The 27478-nt window shown below is 39.6% G+C and overlaps 2 protein-coding genes across 2 annotated transcripts; both read right to left on the bottom strand.

The window, feature by feature from the left end:
• Positions 1 to 10170: 10170 nt before the first annotated feature.
• Positions 10171 to 11112, bottom strand: LOC120238983 (olfactory receptor 2A1/2A42-like). Its single transcript, XM_039243056.1, is given in 1 exon segment — positions 10171 to 11112. A coding segment is annotated over 1 exon segment (942 nt).
• Positions 11113 to 22994: 11882 nt separating this feature from the next.
• On the bottom strand, positions 22995 to 23936 carry LOC120238949 (olfactory receptor 13). Its single transcript, XM_039243026.1, has one exon. It carries the CDS (start codon positions 23934 to 23936, stop codon positions 22995 to 22997), a length of 942 nt encoding a protein of 313 aa, XP_039098957.1.
• Positions 23937 to 27478: the final 3542 nt, after the last annotated feature.

Consider the following 27478-nt stretch of genomic DNA (forward strand, 5'->3'; position numbering starts at 1 on the left):
GTCAGGAACCAGAGCCGGCCACAGGGCGCACCTCAGAGACCGCACCCGTCACCGCAGCCCTGCAAAGCTTGGCATTACGTGGATTTCATGAATCCCAGCACCGCCCTGACCCCCACACCTGCAGGGGGTGCAGGGGAACCGGGAAGGAAGCAGAAGCGGCGTGGCAACGAAGAAGCTGCCCGCATTCACCTCTGTGTTTCAGCTCCTCCCCGCCGCACTCCGGGCAACCTTGTGTAGCAGCAGAGGGGGCAAGGAAGGACCCGGAAAAATCGGCTGGTTCCAGCCAACGACTCAAGAGGTGGAGATGCCATAGAGAGCAGGTTATGGCGGCAGGGAGCAGACCGCGGAGTCTAAGGAGACACATGGTGTCCCAGTGGGGCTTATTAGAACCTGCCTGAGGGGGGCCTTTCTAGGGCACTCACCACCCAAGTAGGTCAACCTTGGCAATATTCCCTAATCTCTATTAGGAGGAGCTGAAGGAATCCATTCCCTCAGACCAGGGGAGGAGAGAACTCTCTCGAAGGCAGCTTCCTCTCCAAGACACTACTTCTCCCAGGAGGGTAGAGATACTTGCTGCCTGAGGTGTTCTCATACTTATTTCTCTCTTAAACTAGACAGAGGGAGGCTAGGAATTTCATATAAAGCAATTGTGCAACTCACAAATTAAGGGGTTTGTTATAGTGGGACCCTGCTGGGGTTATGGGAGAGACATGAGGAAAATCTCGCACAAATGATCACACGTGTCTTGCGAACATATGACATCCAATGGTAGATGTCATAGAGAAGATCCACGTATTCATCCAGGGACACAAAAATTGCTCCTGATTATATAAAAAGCCTGGTGTGTAGAAGGCATCCCATAAACACTAGAATCTTTTCTTCTTTCTCTTTTCACACTCAGGTGAACCACAGAAAATGTGGAACGTAGGAAACACAGGTAAACAACAAGACTCCCATGAAAACAGCAGTTACGACGTGTTTTTCTATATTCAACGTCATGAAAACATCAGTTATAAAAGTCATTGTAGGGTATAAAAACAGAAAATTTTAACTAAGATGATCAGAAAAATAAAATTTTATGATACCAAACAACGTAAAATGTAGGAAATATATCAAAATAGTCTTTTTTTTATTAGCATCAAATTGATGCAATTTTAACCTGTGCACAGCTTCTAAAATGTGATCAGAGTGAAAGAGGAACATATTCAAAATATACAAATATACAAAGGAAAGTAACACACAGAAAACAGACAGATCCTATTTGATATGAATATTCTCTCAAATGTTTACCTTTTATGCCAGGCTGTGGAACAGGAAACCACATTTCATGAGCAAGTACTAAAGTGAAAACCTGGGTAAAGAACGGTTTTAGAGAACACATTTCTATTACCCATATGTTAGGAATATTGGTTATAAATAGACATTTTGATAAAAATTAAAAGTTAATCAGTAATTCAGTATAATATTTGGGATTATCACACAAACTAACAGGAAAATCCTTCAAAAAGATAAACGTCAACGTCTATGAACTCAAAATTGACAATACTCTGTGGAAATCAAACTGCGATAACTTTTATTATCTTGATCATGTTTACTATTCTTTTTTTTTATTTTTAAAGAGAGAGTGGGGAAGAGGGGCCAATGGAGAGAGAGGGAAAATGTCAAGCAGGCTCCATGCTCAGTGCAGAGTTTATTTATTTATTTATTTATTTATTTATTTATTTATTTATTTATTATTTATTTATTTGAGAGAGAGAGAGAGGGAGAATATAGCATTTACTATTTAAAGAGAGTAACAATAACATAAATACAGAAAGAACTAGCATACAGAAAAACATAGTCAGGATTAATTAAAATGAAAACATTACCTACTAGCATTGGGCATTTGATTTCACTGGACCTTTTCACTTAGACCTTTTATGCATAAGGTCAAATCCTGCTAAAATTTAACTGTGGGGTTCATTTGATTGGCATATAGATAAAAATCAGGGTGGAATGGGTGGATTTAATCATCTCTTCAAGTAAATTACTGTAATGGATGTTTTTGCACAAAAAGCAGAAAGTAAGGCTGTGAGAAATGACCAAGACATGATTTTCAAGATCTCATTTTCAGGATGGCACGATCACAATGTATTGGTACAGAATGAAAAAGGTGATGTTCTCAGCTCTATTTCTTAAGTAATTATCAGCTAAACGGACAGACATTTGTTTGGTATCCTTAACAAAAGGGAAGAAGGAGAGAGAACTTCCAAGGGCTCTTTTCAGAAGTTATTTATGTCAGTTGCTAGTGTTATGTTAAGGAAGACAGAGCTCCTTAAGAGACTGTACTTCTCTTCTGTACACCATTGTCTCTGGGCTGCAGGGGCCAGCACGTGGCTGCACTTCCTAGCTCTCTGACACCGGTTGTGGGCGGGGGTCATATTCTTACACAAGGAGCACAAGCAGAAAAGATTTGTGCCACTTCTAGGGCCGCAGTGAGTATACCTCCCACACAATTGCTCTTCCCATCACTGGCTGGAAGCGAAGATCTCCAAGGCCAGGAGAATGGTGGGACCATGGGATGGAAGGTCCCTGCATCGCTGCCTGACTCACTTGCCTGCACAGGACTTAACAGGACCAAGAAGTAAACATCTGTTTTGTAAAAATCATTTTGATATTTTAATGTTTTGTTTGTTTTTTTTTTTTTTTATTTCTAGGAGAGAGAGAGAGAGACAGCGTGAGCAGGGGAGGTTCAGAGAGAGAGGGAGTCACAGACTGAAACAGGCTCCAGGCTCTGAGCTGGCAGTCAGCACAGAGCCTGACGCGGGGCTCGAACCCACGAACCGTGAGATCATGACCTAAGCGAAAGTCGGACGCTTAACCGACTAAGCCACCCAGGCGCCCCTGTAAAAATCACTTTGATTTGAGGCTTCGTCTGTTACACCTTTACCCCAAATACATTACTCAGCATTTTCTTTGGAGAAAAAAGGAATGAGAGAGGGCTGGTAATTCTCAAGTATCAGTGGCTTCCAAGACCAATTCACATTGTTAAGAGCATCTCCTTATGGCACATGTTAGGTTTTTATTTCTGTCACGTAGCTGCCTTAGAGTCTGGGAAAGCATAGTTTACTTTCATGTTATTTGGTTTCCCACTCAAATTATTTCAATTAGTAACACAAGGTCGTCTTACCCCTAAACATGACAGCAGAGGATTGAATAATGAAGTAAACAGATCCAAAAAGGATATTTTCAGAGACACCTTGATACAATTCAGCAGTCCCACAAGATTCTGAACTGCTTTTAATTGCTTAATTTTGGCTTTCCCTAAGATATGTAAAATATGTGTACTGATAAATATTTGAGAACTTAAGGATCCAGAGGTGCCCTGAGAGAAGGTTTTATAAAAAAAAAAAAAAGTTATAACACGAATATGTGTTCATTGTAAGATTATAAAAAAAAAACATAGAGGTACGTATTTCTCAAGATTACTAATATTTAAAAGCAACTTCAATGTACCCCATCCTTATACTCAGACCTGTATAAATACACACACACATATGTGCACCCATGTGTATGGATACGTCTGTATGAATTCATGAAGAGCTAGAAGTTTCTCCTATAAAATGAAAAAGAATTTTTAAAATATGACTTATTTTCTTCATTTAATTACATTTGATGAGTAATATTTATTGTAGCCCATTATAGATAATACTTACTCCTTTTCATCTACTTCATATATACTTATCATAATTTACTAAGTCCAAAATTAATACATTTTAGATTATTTGGTATATTTATAATAAATTTCAATTCAGAATCCTTGTACACATTTCTTCATGCAATTATATATGTTAAGTATTTCTCTAGACTAGGTTCTTAAGATTGCTATTTCCACTTTTAAGTGTTGAATAGATATTTCCAAATTTTTCAGCATCTAAAATCTGTGCCTATTTATACTGGTCTCAGCAGCTTGTGAATGTTGGCTCTGACCCCCATACTCACCAGCAGTAAAAGTATCAGCTTTGACCCACAATTCGTTGGCCAAAACATGGGTTCTCATTTTATTTTATTTTTTTAATATTTGTATTTATTTCTAGGAGAGAGAGAGAGCGAGCGAGCGAGCGAGCGCGTGAGCAGGGGAGGGTCAGAGAGAGAGGGAGACACAGACTCCGAAATAGGCTCCAGGCTCTGAGCCAGCAGTCAGCACAGAGCCCGACGAGGGGCTCGAATCCACGAACCACGAGATCATGACCTAAGCGAGAGTCGGACGCTTAACCGACTAAGCCACCCAGGCGCCCCCATGGGTTCTCATTTTAAAGTAGATTTTCTTGAATGAGGATGAAGACATCGTGATATTTATTATTGGGTTGTATTTATTCTGTGAATAGTATCTACATATTTTCATTTTTTTCATGGATTTATATATTATTCTTCTGTTTTATATATGTCAAAATATTGTAGGTTTATTATTATCCCCTTTCCTGGGGTGAATTTTCAGGCCAGTTCAAAATTCAGCCTTCCTCTTCCTGTGTTTTATTTTATGGTAGATAACATGGGGCTCCATAGGTCAGGCTGTGTGGGGAACAGCCTAACTTAGTAGTTATAGACATGGTCTTTGGAAGACTGAGATGACGGTTCTGATGTGCTGATTATGTTCATGTATAAATGAAACCTAATGGTAAAACATACCTCTGGGAATTCCTGTGAAGATTAGGTTGATATTAATGGATAGGTCCTCACAGAATAGTACTTGATATGACATAAGCAGTCAATAAAAGCAAGCTATTATTATGCCAGTTACATACCAGAAAGAGATCTGGGACCCTTTGCAAATGAATGGTATTATTAATTCTTCTCCAACAGAATAACAAAACTCATTTTTTTTTTTTTTTTTGGTGAGAGAGGACAATTCATGTGGAATATTTCTTATGCCATCCGTAGTTCCAAGATCATTATTATATGCAAACCATTCATTTGGTGTTTACTTCTGAATTCCTACTATGTGCAAGGCTCAGGAATTAATCGTATATATGACTTTCAAAATAATCCATTTCATTTTGTCAATGCAAGAGGGAAAAAGGTGAAATATTAGAAAGTTAGTTGAGAGGCATTGAATTAGAGGTACTTACAGATCATCTATTCCAACATTTCATTTTGCAGGTAGGGACACCAATGGCCAGAGGAATTACGTGATTTTTCTAAGGTCTCACAGTGACCTGCTAGAACTGAGATAGGAGCCCAGATGCCCTCTGAGCCAGCATCTAAGGGCGAAATCAGACTGTGATCACAAACACATCTCTTGTCTCAGCTCAACAGTGTTACACAAATTAAAAGCAAACAACTAGCAGAGAACAGCAAAACAAAACGAACCAAAACACCAGATGAAACTACATCAGTGTTCTAGTCAAAGTTCATCAGGAAGGAAGGAAAGCAGACCCTTCCCTGTGGTCTGGGAAAAGGCATCACAACTGCGATGTCCAGTGAGACCACATTCTAACTCTCCTTCCATTTTCCTCCCCAAGAACCATAGATTTAACAGTTTTCTCTATCACATCAACATTCCTAGTGCGGTCTGTGACTCACCATCCACGGTGAGATAGGAGAGATTGTTAGAATTGCAAATCTCTGCCCCTCCTATTCAGGCCTGCTGAATTGTAACCTGCATTTTTGCAAGATCTTCAATGATGTATATGCACACTGAGGCCAGAGGAGCACTGGTCTAAACCATCTAACAGAGAATAAACAATCATCCTATAGGTCGGTGGCGGTCCGTGCCCACTCCGCATGCCAAAGCCACTGGGGAATTCGATTCCAAATGGTTGGTGAACTCACTCCCACCCACGGCATCCCACCCTATTATTTTCACTAGTTACAACTCCTAATTCTCCACCATCTTGCAAGACGTAGGAGGATTAACACCCTCTGCTTGGCCGCTCTGCTCACACAAGCACCTCCCAGCATACCATAATCACAGGCTTTCGCAATGTGGCATGCTCTTTCTGAAAGGCTCATATCCTCTGTTCCACGTGATAGAAATCAAGATATGTAACTCTTTATACTAAGGAGTAAATACCTTCTCCTGATATGTTTACAATTCCCTTGTAATCACTGGCAAGTGAAATATAATTCATCACCAATAGTCACTCTGTAAGAAACTTTTGTAAGAACTGAGTGCATTTGAAACTAAAAGTGACTAATGGACAATAAAATGTCTAACTTTGAAAGAGTAATGGCTGCTGTATTTAGGTTACATATTTTATGAGCTGTACTCTTTTTTTTCCCTGGTTTTGAGAGGAGTTGAGGCTAAATGATCGTTTTTAGCCAGCATTCACTGAAGTACTGCTCTGAGCCTGGTCTAGCCATTGAAGATGTAAGTATCAGAAGGTCCTTTTCAAAAGAATCATACACTTAATCTAGATTGGATTTGAAGTGACTTGAAGTGTTGGGGTTTGGAGCCAACAGTCAAGAAAGAATTCTTGAGATGTCTTTGGTACAAAAAGGCGGTTTGGTTTTTTAAGGTGGTTTTATTAAAGCAAAGGGACAGAACCCGTGGGCAGAGCTTCTTGGGATTGTGAGGAGTCACGGATTATATACTAGGGAGTTGGAGGAGCTAAAGAGAAAGGAAAGTTTAGAAAAGGGTTTTCATATGCTAAAGAAGACTCCCAGGATCCCAGAAGACTAGCTATTGTCAAGCTAGGATTGTTTTCCCCTCCAGAAATGTATTAACAGTAAAACAGTAGAGAGTTCCTGGAAGAATGTTTTACTCTGCCTGCCTCAAGGCTTTGTTTCCCACATCAGACTGACTGGATTTGAATTCTGATTCCACTACTCGATATTTTTGTGGCATAGAGTACGTTCATTAATTCTCTTAACCTCCATTTCCCTTCTATAAATGAAAATACCATTAATACGTCACAGCTTTGAAGTGAGGATTCCATCTAAACAATTTAATATAGTGTCTGGTACACAGCCATTGCCAAATAAATTTTAGCTTCAATTATTTTCTACCATACTAAAGGATTTGGAAAAATGTGGAAGTTATAAGACAGTTTAATGTTGAAGATTGCATGTAGTTAAGTGAGAAAGGCTCATGTGTACACCTGACCAGTGCGTGCTGAATGCCTCCTATGTTCGAGGCAGGGTGCTAGTGTGGATGAAAAAGAGGTGAAGAGATTCCAGTTCTTGTCTTTGGAGAGCTCCCATCTTACCTGTGAAACTCGGTACCTACCGGAGCAATGTTCTATAAAAGCCACCTGAAAGATTATTATAGCAATTTTCAACACCGAAAAGGGAATCTAAATTCCTTTGTCTTGAGAAAGGGCTCCTTTAGGTCAGTCACTATCAACCATCCACTCTAATTCTACTCCATCAAGGTGAAACTGAAACATCTGTCTTCTCTTCCACTGTTTCCTGCTTCCCTGTGCAGCTCATGGCCAGGGCCCTCCTCTGGTCTCTGACCCTTGGAGTCCAGGTCCATTCTTGTTACCACACCTACTGCTTACGAATTTAGAGTCGAGGTGCTTCCTCTGGCAAACAAAGCTTCTGTCTGAAGCCTCATGCCCATCACTGGGTCTTAGTCACCGATTTTGTTTTACTATGTTGATCTCTCTGGTCATTATCCACAGATAGCCCCAAAGAGGTCATGTTACCCAGTGGTTATGGCTATGAGGTCAAGAATCAGATTGCCTTAGTTCAATCCCAACCTGGACAGTTAGTGTCTGTGATACTGGGCAAGTTACTCCATCTCTTTGTGCCTGAGTTTCCCTATTTGTAAAGTGGGGATGCCATCTTTTGCCTCAAAGGACTGTTTTGAGGATTAAATAAGATATATACGTAAAGTCCACTGACTGGCCTATAGTGAGAGAGACAGAGAGAGGGAGAGAAAGAGGGAGAGACAGACAGACTATGGTGTTGTTATCTTGGTGTACTGGTTCTGGGTCTTAGCTCAGCTGAATCACCAAGCTCAATAAGAATGGCCTTTATGTCCATCTGCTTTATGTTCTGTGTTCCTCTAAAAGTCCAATGAGTTTTGTGACTCTGCCCATAGGACACACTGTGCATAACAACCAGCTTCCCATAAATGATCTCCTCTTCCAGGCCTTACAGAGCACAGATCAGCTCACTGTGGCGCATGAGGCCGGAAGCATGCCCTCCTATGTAACACATTCACCACTAGAGTAACTTAGCTTTGTTCTTTATTGGTAACACTGACATTGATGCACACAATGCACACTGTTGTGTTAAGTACTGAGGGCTTGGGAGCCAGATTGTCAAGATACAGGCCAGACACTTGCTACTTTCTGGTATGTGTATATCTGGTATGTGTATATCAACATTTGCTACTTTTGACATGTGTTTATCAAACTGACAATAGGACCTTCTTCATGGCTTTGTTGTAATGCCTGAATGAGATGGTCCATGTCAAGTGCTATCATCACATAGGGTACGGCACTGAGAAAGCCACGGACCAAAATATTAGTATTATGAAAACCCATTTTGTTTTCATGTTCAGTGAGCTCTGCTGTCCAGTAATTAGGAACTGGGTTGAGTAATTATTATTTTTTTAAGTTTACTTTTTTATTTTGAAGGGAGAGAACAGTGAGAAAGGGAGAGAGAAAGAATCCCAGACAGGTTCTGCACTGTCAGCATAGAGGCTGATGTGGGACTCGAACTCATGAACCGTGAGGTTATATTATGACCTGAGCCGAAGTCAAGAATTGAAGCTTACCTGACTGAGCCACCAAGATGCCCCTGGGTTGAGTAATTACTGATCCCCAAGTGAAGGGCAACATATTTATTCTTCTGAACGAGTGTTCCACTCACTCTTAATATGAAATTGTGAAAGACCGGACACAAGTGGCCATCTTTGTCTCCAGGCAGGTTAGAAAATGGACTGCATAGGTGACAGCCTACAGGCCACCTGAAATGTATGGGATTCATCCCTGATCATTGGATCTGTAAAGTAGAATGAATCAGTAAAAATTAATCCACTACCAAACCAAAATAGCCAGCTATCCTATACAAGCCACTTACATTCTCTGGTCAAAGTTCCTATTTCAAGGATAAAACATCTAATGAAGGAAATTATGCACATGTGGAGTAATCAAGGTGGAAGTGCTAATAAAAAGACACTAATAAAAAGAAAACCACATAATTGAGATACTCTGTACATCTACATAACGTACAGCTTAACACTCAAAATTTTCTGGAGAATCCATAAACAAATCTAAATGTATGTTTTCTTTGATACCCCATATCAGCCCATTCAAGGAGAGAATGCTCAGTTTTGCTCTTTTGCTAGCTACTAGTAACCAGTTTATCTCCAAAGCTATGAACAATATGTACTATTCCCAACCTGTCTACAGATTTTTCCTTCTCTTCTCTTTTTTCCTATATTCTTTGCATTAGTTTTGTTCTTTCACTCAGCCTGCTTGTTTATTAACTAGTATGAGTTAATAATCTTCATACAAAATTTCTCACCATCATACAACACGTTAAGTAAATATCTCTGAGTTTCTTTCATAGTTCTTCTTTTTTTTTTAATTTTTTTTTTAATGTTTTATTTATTTCTAGGAGAGAGAGAGAGAGAGAGAGACAGCGTGAGCAGGGGAGGGTCAGAGAGAGAGGGAGTCACAGACTGAAACAGGCTCCAGGCTCTGAGCTGGCAGTCAGCACAGATCCTGACGCGGGGCTCAAACCCACGAAGCGCGAGATCATGACCCAAGCGAAAGTCGGACGATTAACCGACTAAGCCACCCAGGCGCCCCTCATAGTTATTCTTTAACAGGGCAAATACAATTTTGGGAGAATGGATGTGTGCCTCTGGGTGTGGAGGGTCATTATCTTTCACTACAGTTTTTTTTTTTCCTTCTAAGTCTTATGATATATACAGTTTATGAGTTTAAATACTTAGGTTAGAGAGATAGACTGTGTTCAACCTTTGGGACCCAGAACATGAATTTAAACAATTTTTAATGTCACAGATATTAAATTCAATGAGCAATAAAAGAAAAAGATCGTATCTGATAAAATCACACCTGTAGATAATCAATGAATACAACATATCGAAAACTTTTCATTCAAAGGAAGAGGAAGGCTTGCTCTTGTGTTCTTTAGGCATACCTAAGATGAGAATTGTGAAATTTTCTGGATGTAGGCAGTAAACAAGCACATAGGCTGGTGAGTCCAATGTCACTCCAATTGGGGATGACTTTCCTTGGACATTGCCCTTCTCAGAGCACTCTTGACTTCTGCATTCCTCAGGCTGTAGATCATTGGGTTCAACATAGGGTTGAAAAGACTATAAAACAAAAAAAGGATCTTCTGCTGCTCCTCAGGGTGGCGGGACTTGGGGGCCATGTACATGACAATGGCACTGCCAAAGTAGAGCCCCACTACGCAGAGGTGGGAGGAGCAGGTGGAGAAGGCCTTCCTGCGGCCCTCCCCAGACTCGATCCTCAGGATGGCAAACAGAATGCGTGAGTAGGACACCAGCAGCAAGCAGAGGGGCCCCAGTAAGATAAATACACAGGCCACAAAGATGACAACTTGGTTGAGCCAGGTGTCAGCGCAGGCCAGCTTGAGGACAGACAGGATCTCGCAGAAGAAGTGGTTGATTTCATGAGGCCCACAGAAGGGCAGCCTCAGGATGAGGCTCACATGGACCAGAGCCAGGAGGAAGCCACATGCCCAGGAAGTTACCACCAGGCTGATGCAGACTCTCCAGCTCATGATGACAGAATATCAGAGCGGGTGGCAGATGGCCACATAACGATCATAGGACATCACCACCAGGAGAAGACATTCAATGTGAGCAAAGCTCAAGAAGAGAAAGGTCTGTGTCAGGCAGCCCGCAAAGGAAATGGGCTGGTCTGGCTTCAGGAGGTTTACCAGCATCTGGGGCACCGTGTTGCAGGCATAGGCTATGTCGACGACAGCCAGGTGGGAGAGGAAGAAGTACATGGGGGTGTGCAGTCTGGAGTCCAGCAAGATGACCCCCAGGATGAGCCCATTCCCCAGCAGGGTGAAGGCATAGAACAGGGAGAAGAGCCCAAAGAGAAGCATCTGAATCCTTGGACCGAGACAAAATCCGAGTAGGATGAATTCTGTAACCATTGTTCGATTTTTCTCCATTTTGCTAATAAAGAGAGAACCAGATAGCTGTATGACACAATTATTTCAAAACAACCCTTGTATTTATTATTCATAAATTTTTGGTGTGTACAAAATTATTAGGAAACAACTTCAAGACGTCACTGAATCAAAAGTAAGGAAAGAGAGAAGGAAGACTTAGATATTTAAATAAATATAAGTGTCTGTCTTTAAGCTAAGTTCTTAAACTGACATCTAATTTTACAGAAGGGGAATATGTCATCTGTGATGACATGGAGACTTTGACACTGAGATGGAGTTAAGAAATATCAAGCTAAATTACAAAGAAAATAATCATGAAATCTGGATTGTTTCAGAGCTACATATGTACAAATACATAAGAGAATTACTACATAGTAGAAATAAGAGGAGTTTTAAGTGAGCATGGTTTCTGGAAAAGAAAATAATTTTACTTATCTCAGCTGAAATCATGATTGAGTTAACATCAGTATCTAAATCTCATGTTCATGGATTAGAAGAGTTAATATTGCTAAAATGTCCATAGTTCTCAAAGTCATCTATTCAATGCAATCCCTGTCAAGATTCCAACGACATTTTTATAGAAGTAGAAAAAATTCTAAAACTGTAAGAAACCATAAAAGGCCTCGAATAGTCAAAGCAATCCTTAGAAAGAAGAAGGCAGGAGTCATTACCCTTCTTGATTACAACCTATATATGAAAGCTATAATAATCAAAACAGTGTAATACTGGCATAAACACAGACACACAGACCAATGAAAAAGAATCAAGAGCCCCAAAATAAACTCATAAAGATTATATTTGACATGGGAGCCAATAGAGAAAAGGCACTCTCTTCAAAAAATGATCCTGGAATAATTGGATAATCACATATAAAAGAATAAAACTAGACTCCTATGTACACTGCTCACAAAAATTAACTCAAAATGGATGAAAGACCTAAATATAAGATGAAAAACCATAAGACTCCTAGAAGAAAACAGGTTAAAAAAAAACTTCCTGACATGGGTTTTGGCAATAATTTTTAAAATGTAACACCTAGGGAGGCCTGGGTGGCTCAGCTGGTTAAGTATCTGACTTTGGCTTGGGTCATGATCTCATGGATTGTGGGTTTGAGCCCTACATTGAATTCCATGCTGCCAGCTCAGAGCCTGGAGCCTGCTTAAGATTCTGGGTCTACTCCTTTCTCTGCCCCTCCCCTGCTCATACTCTGGTTTGCGCTGTCAAAATAAACACACACACACACACACACACACACACACACACACAAAACACCTAAAGCACAAGCAACAAAATAAAAAAATATAAAAGTGGAATTATATCAAACTAAAAAGCTTCTGCATAGCAAAAGAAATGATCAAAAAAATGAAAAAAATGAAAAGACAATCTATGAAAAGGGAAAAATATTTGCAAACAATATATTTGATAAGGGGTTAATATCCAAAATAAATGAAGGACTGATGCAAATCAATAGCAAAAACAACAACAAAACCCAAAAACTCTCCCAAATAACCAAATCCAAATGGACAAAAAACCCAAATAGATATTTTTTTTCAAAGACAACATACAGATAGCCAACAAGGGCATGACAAGATGTTCAATATCACTAATCATAAAGGAAATGTGAATCAAACCCATAAGATAGCTCTTCACTCCTGTCAGAATGGCTATCATCCAACAGACAAACGTTAACAAATGCTAGAAGAAAGGGAGCCCTTGTGCACTATTGGTAGGAATGTAAATTGGTACATCCACTAAAGAAAATAATATGGAAGTTCCTTAAAAACTTAAAAATTGTATTACCATATTAGCCAGCAACTCCACTTCTGGGAGCATATCCAAAAGAGCACACCATGTGGAAAATGTATTTCTACCCCCATATTCATTGCAGCATTGCTTATAATAGCCAAGGCACAGAAACAACCTAAGTACCCACTGATAGATAAAAGGATAAAGAAGTTTTGGTATACATCTATGTTGGAATATTATTTGGCCATAAAAAAGGAAGAAATCCTGCCATCTGTGACCACATGAGATCATTGTGCTAAGTGAAATCAATCAGACAGAGAAAGCAAATATGGCATGATCTTGCCTATATGTGGGATCTAAAATGAATAAACAAGTGAAACCAAACCTATACAGGGAATAGAACCTGATCTGTGATTACCAGGAAGGGGGTGGGTGGAGAGGGAATTGGAGGAAGGTGGTCAAAAGGTCTAATTTCTGGTTATAAGATAAATAAGCACTGGGAATGTTAGGTATAACATCATGACTCTAGTTAATAATGATGTATGATATATTTGAACTTTTAAAAAAATTTTTAATGTTTATTTTTGAGAGGGAGAGTGCGGGAGGGGCAGAGAGGGAGATACAGAATCCGAAGCATTGCCCAGTGTGGAGTTTGAACACACAAGCCATGAGATCGTGATCTGAGCCCAAGTCAGATGCCCAACTGACCGTGCCACCCAGGCGCCCCTATATTTGAACACTGCTAAGAGGACGAACTCTAAGGATCCCCATAACAAAATAGAAAACCTCTTTTCTTTTTCTTTTTCATATCTATCCGAGATGATAAATGTTAACTAGACTTACTGTGGTAACAATTTCACAATATTTTTAAGTCAAATCCTTATGCTTATATGCTTTACACTTCTATAGTGTTGTATGCCAAATTTTTTAATATTTATTTTTGATAGAAGAGGGGATAGGCAGAGAAATAGAAAGGGAGACAGGGTGGGGGGCCAGGGTGGCTTAGTCGGTTAAGCGTCCGACTTTCGCTTAGGTCATGATCTCGCAGTTCGTGGGCTCGAGCCCCGCGTCGGGCTCTGTGCTGACTGCCAGCTCAGAGCCTGGAGCCTGTTTCAGTCTGTGACTCCCTCTCTCTCTGGCCCTCCCCTGCTCACGCTGTCTCTCTCTCTCTCTCCTAGAAATAAATAAAAATTAAAAAAAAAAAAAAGAAAGAAAGAAAGGGAGACAGGGTATCCAAAGCAGGCTCTAGGCTGACAGCAGAAAGCCTGATGAGGGGCTCAAATTCATAAACCGGGAGATCACGATCTGAGCTGAAGTTGGATGTTCAACAGACTGAGCCACCCAGGTGACTCTGTCAATTTCATCCCAATAAAATTGGGGGGAAAAAATTTAAGGTCATACCTTAGAATGAAGAGAAAGAGGAAATATACTCATCTTGCTGTTAATTCAATCCTTCATATTTATAACATGCATTATAACTGAAATCCAAAACATAAGAAATTGCTAGTTACACCAACAAACAGTGGCTGACCACAGCACCATGAATTAAAATATACTTTATAAGAAGCTAATAGAAACAAATTATTGACACTGTATTGGTAATACAGTTTGTCTATTGAGAAATGGGCACATCAAGTTAGTGATAAAATACTTAGTCTATGAATTTTATCGTAGACTTGATAAACAAGAGAATATCGGGAAATAGATGACTGGAGACTTTGGGAACCTCCGAAAAGTCTAGTCAAGGTGCTTTGATACAACCTCAGGGAGGCAGGGGAGGAGGATGTGACAGTGAACCCACGGGGAGTCACTTGTGTGGGCCACCTGTCCGGAGACAGACTATGGGAAAAAGAGAGGAGATGATCAATATGGAGCATAGACACAAAGTCAGAGAGGCAGAATTTGAGCATCTGTAATGACCTTCGGAAACAGGAAGCCTGACCACTTGTTACAATCCTAGTCACCCAGTGATTCTATGTCTACAGCCTAGATGGATGGCTTGGGTGACCAGCACCCCTAGTCAAAAAGATCTCTGATTAGCCTCTCTTGCTTTGATTTCATGTCCACCAAATTATCAGGCAACAAGTTACCTTTTTGAATAGATATGTCCACAAAGAAGGAATGTGTTGATCAGCAAAATTCTTTGCTTATTTTGTAGTTGCATTTTGAATTTTAAATAAATGAACTTTAGAAACTCTGGCTTATGCTCCATCCTATTGTGCTTTGGATAGCATGATGTAGGCCCTGAGCAAAATTTCCAAAGCTGGATCTAAAAGTAAGGACCAGACCCTGAACTAAGGCAACTCCATTGAAGAAAGACCCAGAAAAAGAAACAGAAGCATTCCTAACAGCAACAGATGAGATGGTTGTTTTCTTGAAATCATTATTTTTTACAGTTTCCTTTAAAAATTTATTTATCTATTAATTTTGAGAGAGAGAGAGTGAGAGAGAGAGAATCCCAAGCAGGCTCTGCACCATAATTGCAGACCCCAATTCGGGGCTTGAACCCATGAACCTTGAGATTATGACCTGAACTGAAATCAAGAGTTAGAGGCTTAACCAACTGAGTCACCCAGGCTCTCTTTTTTCTTATAAGCATTATTGATAACATGTATAATCATCTGGACATAGAATTTAAATAATATATTAAATATTCTTCATATATGACCAGGGTTTATTTGATTTTAGATTAATATTATCATTTTCTGTGCTTAACAAACTTTCTAAATTTATTATTTTAATGTTTATTTATTTTTGAGAGAGAGAGTGCACACAAATGGGGGAGGGTCAGAGCAGAAGGGGACAGAGGATCTGAAGCGGGCTCCATGCTGACAGCAGAGAGCCCCTATATGGAGCTTGAACTCACAAGCCGCAAAATCATGACCTGAGCTGAAGTCTGATGCTTAGCCAACTGAGCCATCCAGGCTCCTCTCTCAATTTATTTTTTAAACGCATAAGGCATAGGAAGATATTTGGCTGTGAGATACACTCAAATCTACCCTTTTATAAAATAGTAATTTTCTTTCCTCATTTTTCTTTATTCCTTCAACATGAGGACATAAATGAAAAAAGAAATAGAATACAAACCATGATTTTCCGACAGCCAATTTTAAAGACACTGAAAAGGAGGCCAGGGTACATTAATATTCTTTCAATACAGTAGCTCTGTTTGCTTCAAATTTGACTTCTTCTAAAGCAGTGAAATAGTTTGTTAATCTTTATATCCCTGGAGTTACTAAACATTTGTTGAAGGGACAAATAAATGAATATAAAGAAATGAACAAATATCTAAATATTTGTTTTTTTATATTATATTTGATTTCTTTTAAAATATATTCTACTATAATCATGCCATGTTCAGCCCATTCTTCCTAAAGGAAGTAAAGTATAGCAATTGAAAGGAATTTCATCCCTGGAGGTATGTATTAAAATAGATTTTTAAAAATTTTTTAAGACTAACTGAAGGCTTTGTGAAGTGCTTTAAACAATTAAATTTTGAGGGTGTCTCGGTGGCTCAGTCAGTTAAACATCCTACTCTTGATTTTGACTCAGGTCATGATCTCGGAGTTCATGGATTGGAGCCTCATGTCAGGTTCTGCGCTGAGCATGGAGCCTGCTTGGGATTCTCTCTCTCTCTCTTTCTCTCTCTCTCTCTCTGCCCTCTCCCTGCTCACATGCCCTCTCTCTCTCTCAAAATAAAGTTTTAAAAAACAAAAAAAAACAATTACATTTTGGATATACTTATCTTTTATCTATTTTTTATTCTATTTGATGTCTATATGACAGGTATTAGTTTAAAAAATCAAATAAAATGCAAGTAGATTAAATTTCATATGGGCTGATAGGGGTTACGGGGGGGGCTTAACACTGTAATGTGTTCCAGGTTCAAATGTAACCCTTCAGGCATAGTGAGGTACATTAATTTACATAGGAACAATTTCAGAATTTCAAAAACGGTAAATTGTTGTCTGGTTAATGAATAATCAGATAAATCTAAAGTTCTAAAGTAAATATCTAAGAAGGAAATCATTTCATATATAAATGTCAGAACTTGCTGTAACCTGTGTTTTATTATTTTATATATACATATATAAATTATTATATATATATAATTTATTGTCAAGTTAGCTAACATACAGTATATACAGTGTGCTCTTGGTTTTGGGGGTAGACTCCTGTGGTTCATCACTTACATACAACACCCAGTGCTCATCCCAACAAGTGCCCTTCTCAACGTCCGTCACCCATTTCCCCTGTCCCCTGCCCCCTGCTCAACCCTCAGTTTGTTCTCTGTCTATAAGAGTCTCTTATGGTTTGCCTCCCTCTCTATTTAAAATATTTTTCCCCTTCCCTTCCCCCATGGTCTTCTGTTAAGTTTCTCAAGTTCCACATATGGAATGAAAACATATGATATCTGCCTTTCTCTGCCTGATTTATGTCACTTAGCATGATACCTTCCAGTTCCATCCACGTTGTTGCAAATAGCAGGATTTCATTCTTTCTCATTGCCAAGTAGTATTTCATTGTATATATAAACCACATCTTTATCCATCCATTAGTTGATGGACCTTTTAAGCTCTTTCATTAATTAGGCTATTACTGCACTGCTGTAAACATTGGGATACATCTACCCCTATGAATCAGCACTCCTGTATCCTTTGGATAAATTCCTAGTAGGGCTATTGCTGGGTCATAGGGTAGCTGTGTTTTAAATAGTAAATATTGAAGAGTGACGAGTCGGCAAGTAAGCCTCTAAAGTAGTGGGCATGGGTAAAGCAGAAATCCTAAGAACATCACCTATTGTTAACTCTTGGTTCAGAGGAAGCATAGGACTGCTCACCTGCACGTAGCAAGGAAAAACTAAAAACTAATTCATCTTATTTGCTTACATAGTTACAAGCCAAGTCTTTGAAGAGTTGTCTTCTGGGGTAAGGGCTGATAGGATAAGTGAGTTTTCTGGATATAAGAACTATTGTGGACCATAAGGAAGAACTGAGAGTCAGTTCCGTGTAATCATATAGCCTATTTAAGAGTCTGTTTAAAGTTAATAGTTAATCACACTATTGAGTGCCTCCTCTGTGCTGGGCGCTGTAGAAGGACATAGTAAAAGCAGGTGGACTGTGCCGAGCTTTATGAAGATTTTCTGGTCAAAAGGTGCTTTAGAAGAAAGAGCAGTGATAAATAAAAAGATACACATTAACACAAAAATCCTATAAAAAGAAATGATTATCTCATTCTCCCACATCACACACCACTTTCTATACTTTTCCCATCCCCACTACACAAATGTATCTTCCAGGCTATGAAAAATCTAACTCTTACACATACTTATGGAATATATTCTAGCTGTCCTTAGTGTTAAGCTTGAGGAAAGTTAAGCAAATGACATAGGTTTAGTATCCACTATATTGCTGGCCTATGTACCTATGTTGACAAGTAAATGCACAGTTTATACAATAACCAACACGCTAATTTTCCTGACATAACATCATTCTGTAATATACCCTCCTATAATTCTCTTTGGCTAAGAAGATTATTCCATATGTTCAGTTTTAAACCCATGACACAGGAATTTCTTATTCCTTATGTTAGTGCTATCTTTTCCAAGTAAATGTCCATCACATGGACATTTCTCCACCAATGAAGCAAATTAACCAAACCTCAAACCCAAAACATCTTTATACAATTTGTCTATAAAATGTGCATCTAATACTCCCGTGAAATTATTCATATAGAATGTGAATGATGAGCATATATGTTTAACACTAACAAAGAGTATTTACATTTCTAACACTTAAAATAAAGCTTGGCAGAAACACTTAAAATAAAGCTTGATAGCCCACAGAAGGGTAGACGCTACCCTCTGTCTAAGAGGAATTAATGATAAAGTAAAATAAGGTGACCTTATTTGGACTCAGGGACCTCAGAAGGGAAAAGGACCTCAAGGGTGGGCAGGATCGTGCTTTCTGGGAGCTTCTGTGGGAGCTACAGAGCCCTCACTCCTGTTCCCGACCCAAAAGGTGGCAGAATCCTCAGAAAAGGCACTTTTATTCCTCTGTGGCCTCAACCTAGTTGGTAGTGCCTGAGGGCTCCCTGGAGGGGTGGGCTGTGAGCTGCACTGCACGCCCACCCCCACTGGGAAGGGGACAAAGCAGTTCCCTATTTCTGCTCTCCTCCCCCGCAGGACACAAGGTCAGGAACCAGAGCCGGCCACAGGGCGCACCTCAGAGACCGCACCCGTCACCGCAGCCCTGCAAAGCTTGGCATTACGTGGATTTCATGAATCCCAGCACCGCCCTGACCCCCACACCTGCAGGGGGTGCAGGGGAACCGGGAAGGAAGCAGAAGCGGCGTGGCAACGAAGAAGCTGCCCGCATTCACCTCTGTGTTTCAGCTCCTCCCCGCCGCACTCCGGGCAACCTTGTGTAGCAGCAGAGGGGGCAAGGAAGGACCCGGAAAAATCGGCTGGTTCCAGCCAACGACTCAAGAGGTGGAGATGCCATAGAGAGCAGGTAATGGCGGCAGGGAGCAGACCGCGGAGTCTAAGGAGACACATGGTGTCCCAGTGGGGCTTATTAGAACCTGCCTGAGGGGGGCCTTTCTAGGGCACTCACCACCCAAGTAGGTCAACCTTGGCAATATTCCCTAATCTCTATTCTGAGGTGAGGAGTTTCTATGTCTAGTCCCTCAGGCCAGGGGAAGGCAGCATCCCCTTGAAGCTTCCTGCCTCTTCTGGGATTGGGAGAGATTTCCTACCTCTGATGATTTCGTATTTATTTGCATCCTGTTTTCTATACTGGATGTAAGGGACTCAAAGTGTTACCTGAGAAATCTCTTATCAGTCAAGCATGCAATTTACAAACTAGTGAGTTCATTACAGGGTGATTCCTGGCTTGCTGGGGTTATCCCATAAACTTGGGGAAAACTGATTGCAATGATCAAGTTTCTTTTTATGTTTCAGGTGACTTGTAGAAAAACGGGAATATCTGGAAACTGAGATATAAAAGAAAAAAATAATAGCAAACTAAAATCCTGAAAACAATAGGATTTTTCTCATTCATCACTGTATGACCATCATTTATAAAAAGTAAAAACTTTGAGCTAAGACAATAAGAAAATTAAATATAAATGTTTATGATACCAAACAAACTTTAACTTTGGGAAATGCATCATTTCAAAATTACATGTTTTCTAGTACATATCAAGGTAACATTATTTTAACTTATGAACAACTTCTAAAAGTGGTCAGAGTAGGGGCATCTGCCTGGCTCAGTCCAGAAAACATGCACCTCTTGATTTTGGGATCATGAGTTCAAGCCCAGGTTGGGTGTAGAGCTTACTTCAAACAAAAGTGGTCAGGGGCACCTGGGTGGCTCAGTTGTTTAAGCATCCAACTCTATTTCAGCTCAGGTCAAAATCTCACCATTCATAACTTTAAGCCCCATGTATGGCTCTGTGTTGACAGCACAGGGTCTGTTTGGGATTGGGATTCTCTGTCTTCCTTGATCTCTGTCCCTCCCCTGCTCACATTGGCGAGCTCACCCTCTCTCTCAAAATAAACAAACATTAAGAAATGAAAATAAAAACTTTCTAAAAAGTAGAGTAAAACATAAACATATATAAAACAAACATATACAAAGGAAAATAACACATAACATGATTAACTCTTAATTGCAATAAATATATTCTTAAATATTTACATTATCTGTTAGCATCAGACATTTTCTATAACTGCCAAGCATACGATTATCACAAGATCCACAAGAATTTGGACACCATTTCCATTTAGAAGTAGGATAAAAATTAATACATTGATAATGCAAACATTTCCCAAAGTAAATTACCTCAATAATTGGTTTGCAAAATGTTGGCTTTTTAATGTTTACTTGTTTCTTTTGAGAGAGAGAGAGAGAGAGAGAGTGTGTGTGTGTGTGTGTGTGTGTGTGCTTACAAGCAGGGAAGGGGCAGACAGAGATGGAGAGAGGGAGAATCCCAAGCAGCCTCTGTGCTGTTAGCACAAGGCTGGACACAGGGCTCAAATTTATGAACCACGAGATCAGGACCTGAGCCAAAACCAGGAGTGGGACACTTAATCGACTGAGCCACCCAGCTGCCCTAACAAAATGTTAGCTTTTAATTGATGAACTCAGTATCTGAGTCAAGGATGAACATATCTTCAGAAAGTCATAACATATCTAATTAATGGAAAATAGCAATTGTTACTATCGATGTTTCACTTGGAATCTTGAAAACTGGGAAAATAAAGAGGGAGAACTTGTTAATTTATTGAGCACAGCCCAAGGTATAGAAACTTCATATAGAAGTTCATATAGAAACCTTGTAGACATCAAGGTTCATGATAAGAATAAACTGTGATCTATTGGGGGGAGTTTTTCTACAATTTTGAAGTAATACATTTCAGTATTATTCAATTCCATTTGTTCTGATTCCAGGCTCTTTGAGCCATATATTAGTTCTGACAATTCTGATCAATTCCAGATTAACTGACAGAAAACTAGTTTCTAGATCTACCAAACTGATGACCAAGATTAAAGCCACCAACATTTTTTTCATAAGAAGTTGAATTGATTTTCCTTTTTTCCCTTTTCCTTGGATCTGTTGAGCCACTGAAGACTGTCATGTGGTCCTTAGTGCCCATAAACTCCCAATGAAGAAGTCCCACATGAGAAAAACAATGATGATAAAATTACGGTTCTATAGTCTGATCATCAGGATTTCCATAGAAAAAAGTTAACCAAGAAAGATTAGTATGCTTATTAAGGACTAAGCAGTAACCCCATAAGCACGAACACTTAAAATGATAGTTGTTCAATAATATAAAACACTTTGAAACAACTAAGCAGTTTCTTTTACCCCCTCCATTCGTAATTGTTCAGCAGAGTTTAATTCCACTAAAGCTTGATAGAATTTGTGTTTTAATTTACTTCAGGGTTTAATTTACAACTAAGATGTTCCTATTACTATGCTTAAAAGCTTTTACTTATCTTCAAATTTAATGGCTTCTCATCTACCTGAACCTTAACTATATACCAAAATACAATTTAAAAAATGCAATTTGTAAAAGGTATTAATTTACTGTGTATACCTTAAAAACCATGTTATTTTCTTCTAGCTGTAGAAAAAGAACAAATAAAATTGTAAATGTAAAAGTAATAAAATAAAAATTTTGCCTATTTAGCCACCATAGAATTTAGTGTTATTTATTTATTTATTTATTTATTATTTTTACTTTCATGAGGAGGAAATCTTTGCAACTGCATAAACTCACTTAACCCTTTTTCTTTTGAGATTACAGTAATGCACATGCCATTCCATATACAGTATGAGGAAATTCCTGTTTGTAAGGCTATCATTTGAGATTTGTTTATTTGAAGAGTAACCGGTAAATAATAGATCATGCACTTTCCCTATCTTGTTTCCTTTTTAATCTTCAAAGGATCAATTAGCCCTTTGGACACTCTATCTTTTATTAATTTCTCTTTTATCCATCATTCATTGTGTACCTTTCCTGTGAACGTTTATTTATTTTAAGGAGAGAGAGCGAGCGAGGAGGATGCAGGGGAGGGGCAGAAAGAGAAGGAGAGAGCAAATCCTAAGCAGGCTCCACATTGTCAGTGCAGAGCCTGACATAGGGCTCCATCTCAGGAACTGTGAAATCATGACCTAATCTGAAATCAAGAGTCAGATGCTTAACTAACTGAGCTAGCCAGGTGCCTGGACAATATATGAAGATATAGATCTCTAGGATATATCCCACATCTACTGAATCAGTTATCTAAGTGGTGGTTCAGAGGACTGGCTGTATTTTTAATAAGTATCTCAGATAATTCCCATGCTAATCTAGAGTTGGAACCTCTTGAGATAATATTTTCCCAGGTCACTATTAACCCCGATGCCATAATATTTTCATAAGGCTCTCTCCATTCCTGGGACTCTTTCTTTTTTAAAATATATATAATTTTTGAGAGATGGAGAGGGCAAGCCAGGAAGGGGGCAGAGAAATAGGGTGAGAGAAATCCCAAGCAGACTCCGTGCTATCAGCACAGAGCCCAGTGTGGAGATGGAACTCATGAACTATGAGTTCATGACCTGAGCTGAAACCAAGAGTCAGATGCTTAACTGACTGTGCCACCCAGGTACACCCCCAGCACTCTCTTTAAGGCATTCTTAATTTCTAAGTTCCTAAGACTATAGATTAAGGGGTTGAGCATGGGATTGAAAAGGCTGTGAAATAGGAGGAGGTATTTCTTCTGCTGCTTGGGGTTCCCATATCTGGGCCCAACATACATTATAATGGCTGTGCTGTAGAAGAGTCCAACCACACAGAGATGGGATGAGCAGGTGGAGAAGGCTTTTCTTTGACCTTCCCCAGACTGGATCCTAAGGATGGCACAGAGGATGCACATATATGAGATTACAATTGAGGAGAAAGGTCCCACTAGTACAGAAATTGCTCCAGCCAATACCATAATCTCATTGATGTGTGTATCCGCACAGGCAAGTTTGAGAACAGCCATGATTTCACAGAAAAAGTGATTGATTTTCTGGGATCTACAGAAGGGTAAGGGTAGAAGTAACATCAGATGAATCAAAGACAGAAGGATTCCAAAGGTCCAGGAAGTCACCACCAGGGTGATGCAGGCTCTCCAGCTCATGATGACAGAATATCGGAGCGGGTGGCAGATGGCCACATACCGATCATAGGACATCACCACCAGAAGAAGACATTCTGTGACAGCAAAAGTCAAGAAGAGAAAGGTCTGTGTCAGGCAGCCCGCAAAGGAGATGGGCTGGTCTGGCTTCAGGAGGTTTACCAGCATCTGGGGCACCGTGTTGCAGGCATAGGCTATGTCGACGACGGCCAGGTGGGAGAGGAAGAAGTACATGGGGGTGTGCAGTCTGAAGTCCAGCGAGATGACCCCCAGGATGAGCCCGTTCCCCAGCAGGGTGAAGGCGTAGAACAGGGAGAAGAGCCCAAAGAGAAGCATCTGAATCCTCATGTCAAGTGGAAATCCCAATAGGGTGAACTCCGTGATAGATGTCATATTGTCTCCCATATCCCTATGATAGAATACAGTTAATGTTTATGATTTAAGAGAAATCATTCAAAAAAGATTTACATTGTTTGAAATCATTTTGTAGGACAGAAAATTATTCAGAAACACTTTCAGTATATTTTTATGTATTTTAATGAATGTTTAAAGACTTCAGTAGCCCCAAAATAAGTTTAAAAATAGATGGCAAACACACACACACACACACACACACACACACACAATTTCCTTTGTCATTGTTAATGTTTTTGGCAGAGTCTAAGTTTTCAAAATAAATACATTGTCACATGTCAAATACACGGTTTTTGTTTCATGCAATGAGCTGCCCCATATTGTTCAAATAAATTCTGTTTTACTTGGCTTATGTGAGTCAGATTATTCTGTTATTGTTTTTTCAAAAATAATGACTCCTAACTGATACACATGCCAAAGTCCTTAAACAGCAGTTAAGTCTAATCCTGAGTTGGAAGGGCTCATTAAGGATAAGAATGTACTAGGGTTAGATATACCATTGGCCAAATTCAACAGTAGCCATTAGCCTCTCACCTGCCTGTCTAAAAATACTTTCTTTTTGAGAGAGGGCGCCTGCCAGGGAGGGGCAGAGGGAGAAAGAGAGAGAATCTTAAGCAAGCTCTACACCCAGAGCAGAGCCTGACTTGGTGCTTGATCTCACGGTCATGACATCATGACCTGAGTGGAAATCAAGAGTCAGATGCTTAACCCACTGAGCCATCCAGGTGGCCCTAAACACACTTTCCACGCCTACATCTACTGTCGCCTTCAAAGCTAGTATCTCACCAACTCTGTTCTTGATCAAGTGTAAAGACTGATTTTCAGCCTAAAAGACCACATTTCTTATTTAGTTTTCCATGATATTTCCACAATAGATGAACATGTATATGAAGGACTGAATACATTTATACTATTATTTATTTAAATATAAGGGCAGACTCAGTAACTTGGTTATATTTTGACTCACTATGGATAAACACTCCAATAATACCAAGTTTAGACACTGTGTCTGCAGGTGACTGACAATAGCTGCTTGACTTCTGTAAAGGACACGGCAGAAGGGGGTCTCTGTGGTCCTTGAGAGACTGAACTAAGCCATCATTCTTACTCTATCATTTCACAATTAAAATGTACGTACAAACATGATATTCCCCTTCTTGCTGAAACTTTATTCCCATCTTTTATGTAAGATCATCTTGTCATGGAGGCAATAAGGATGAGCAATAAATCCTCAATTTAAATGGCTATAAAACTATAATCCTACTTAAAAATGACACCATGTACACTGAAACTCTCTTATTATCACTCCAATAAGAAAGAAACGATTTCAAGTATTTACTGATTTCCTCTAACGTACCTGCCATTGTTCTGTGGGTAGAGCTATCATGATAGGAATTCTGGCTTCATACTATTGCACCTGATAAATAGCTAAGCATTTGTACATGTACTCAATAACCCTGGATAGTCTTCCTTATATATTTAGATATTTGACTTCCCTGTATGAGTGACACATTAAATATAGTTTTTTAATAGAGAAGTACTGAACTTCTAATATTAATTTACTATTACCAAAAATTAATTTTTAATAAAGAAGTGCTGGGTTTAATATTAAATCTTTACCAGAAAGTCACACGTACACACTTACCTCCTTATCTCAGAAAGAGCTACCAGTCAAAAATAGCCACTAATACATTGATTGTATTAACATACGGATATATTAAGAATATATTTTACTCAGCATATCCCATTATTTAAACTATCAATGAGCAAAATTTGAGCCTTAATAACAATGTACTTTTGCATATCAAATTGTGATACCAAAAGCTAACAGGCAATGTAAACGATGTTAAAATATAATTGACCAGAACTCACGAAGGCAATTAGAAAGCCTGCGTGTCTAAAGATGACTGCTGTATAAAGACCCCAATAAATCTTCATGCAGAAAAGGCAAACATATCTAGTGTGGCTGAATTTACTGATGGTTCTAGAAGCCTTGTTGCTCATCTGAGAACTGCCAAGGAAGGATTCTGGCTCCAAGTAACCTTTAAGAAAGGGCTTTATTAATTTATCATCTCCACAGGGCACCTTCCCAATTGCCATGAGACGGTGTAGGGTATGAGACGATAGGTCTCTCCTGTACCAGCATGCTCCCTAGAGACGCATGAAGAACCCAACCACTGTTACCCTCCTGAGAGGGGAGAGGACTGGCAGTCCCTGTCTATTTCCATCTTTTAAGAAGCCAAAGAGACAGTGAGATCTTTGGAAGTTAAGGTAAAAACAAGTAGTCCCTTTCTAGCTGAAAGAATACACACTAATATCAAGTCGTACTCTGGCACATGAGTATTACAGCTACCCAAATACATGAATTTGTTATAGTTTCATGAATTTTTTTGTTGTTCCAGGTCCTCAACATTCAGGAGGCACTTGGGAGATTCAAAGATCCATGCCTGGTTATTCTTTGATAGTGAAATAGAAGCTTGACATTCATTTCTACAGCCTTATTTCTTCAGTGTGGTCTAGTTCTCCAACCATCCTGAAGGTAGTAGGAAAACGAACTTGAGTTCAAATGTCTTAATCATTACATCATTTTAGATAGCAGCTGCACCCTTGAGCATAGATTTAGAGATGTGTGGGTCTCTATGCTGGGAATCCATGTTAGGCATGGCTTGGTATTTGTTGATCTGCCTGGAAGGGCTGAGCAAAGTTCACGTTAGAACACTTTCCCTTTCTGATAACTTCTGGTCCTACGTTCCTGGGAGAGAGTTCTGTAAAAGCAGGGGACCAATTTCTGTCCTCTCTACTCTTATGGATGCAGCTAAATATATGTAATCTACCTACCAGTGTAGGCATATACCTATCACAGTCCATTCTGCAAGATGTTATCAACAATCCAGTGCCCTAAATCTTTGTGTCAGGTCACAATTTCTATCAGGTCTACAATTTTTGAGAAACACAATATGAGCTGGGAGCAGTGAATCCCTTGGTCATCTGCCAATTGTTACTTCCTCATCTGTGAAGCAGGTCTAATGGACTAAGATGATGTCATGTTGGCAAGCATATAAAAAAGCACATTTTCTAATAGCCTTCCAATCAAGGTACTGATCAAGGGACTACAGACAAGAAAGGAACATTCATAGATGGATGTCATCTGCAATCATGATAAATCATTGGCTCCATATGGGATGGAAGGAATTAGCGTGCCCATAACTGACCTACTGGTCTTTTTAAGGGGAAGGTACCATACCGAGGGCACAGCGTTGGTCTCTGATGCTGACAAAACATGCATTCAGCTGAGGAGAGTAGCGGAGTAGAGCAGCCTTGATGAGGGGCAGCCTACGCTGTTGGATTCACGCAAAGCCTCCATCTCTGTTGCCACGGCTACTGCATTTGTGTACTCTGTGCAATCACTGGGGTGGCCAAGCACAAAGCTGGCACATTCTGATGGAATCATCTTGTACCTGGTTGTTGAATGTTGGGCTTTTAAAAAGTAACAAGTGCACTAAAAACTACTCAGAAGCTGTTTTCAAGCCATA

The sequence above is a fragment of the Hyaena hyaena genome, unplaced genomic scaffold (genome assembly GCF_003009895.1).
Source record: "Hyaena hyaena isolate Hyena2069 unplaced genomic scaffold, ASM300989v1 scaffold_220, whole genome shotgun sequence".
NCBI lineage: Eukaryota > Metazoa > Chordata > Mammalia > Carnivora > Hyaenidae > Hyaena > Hyaena hyaena.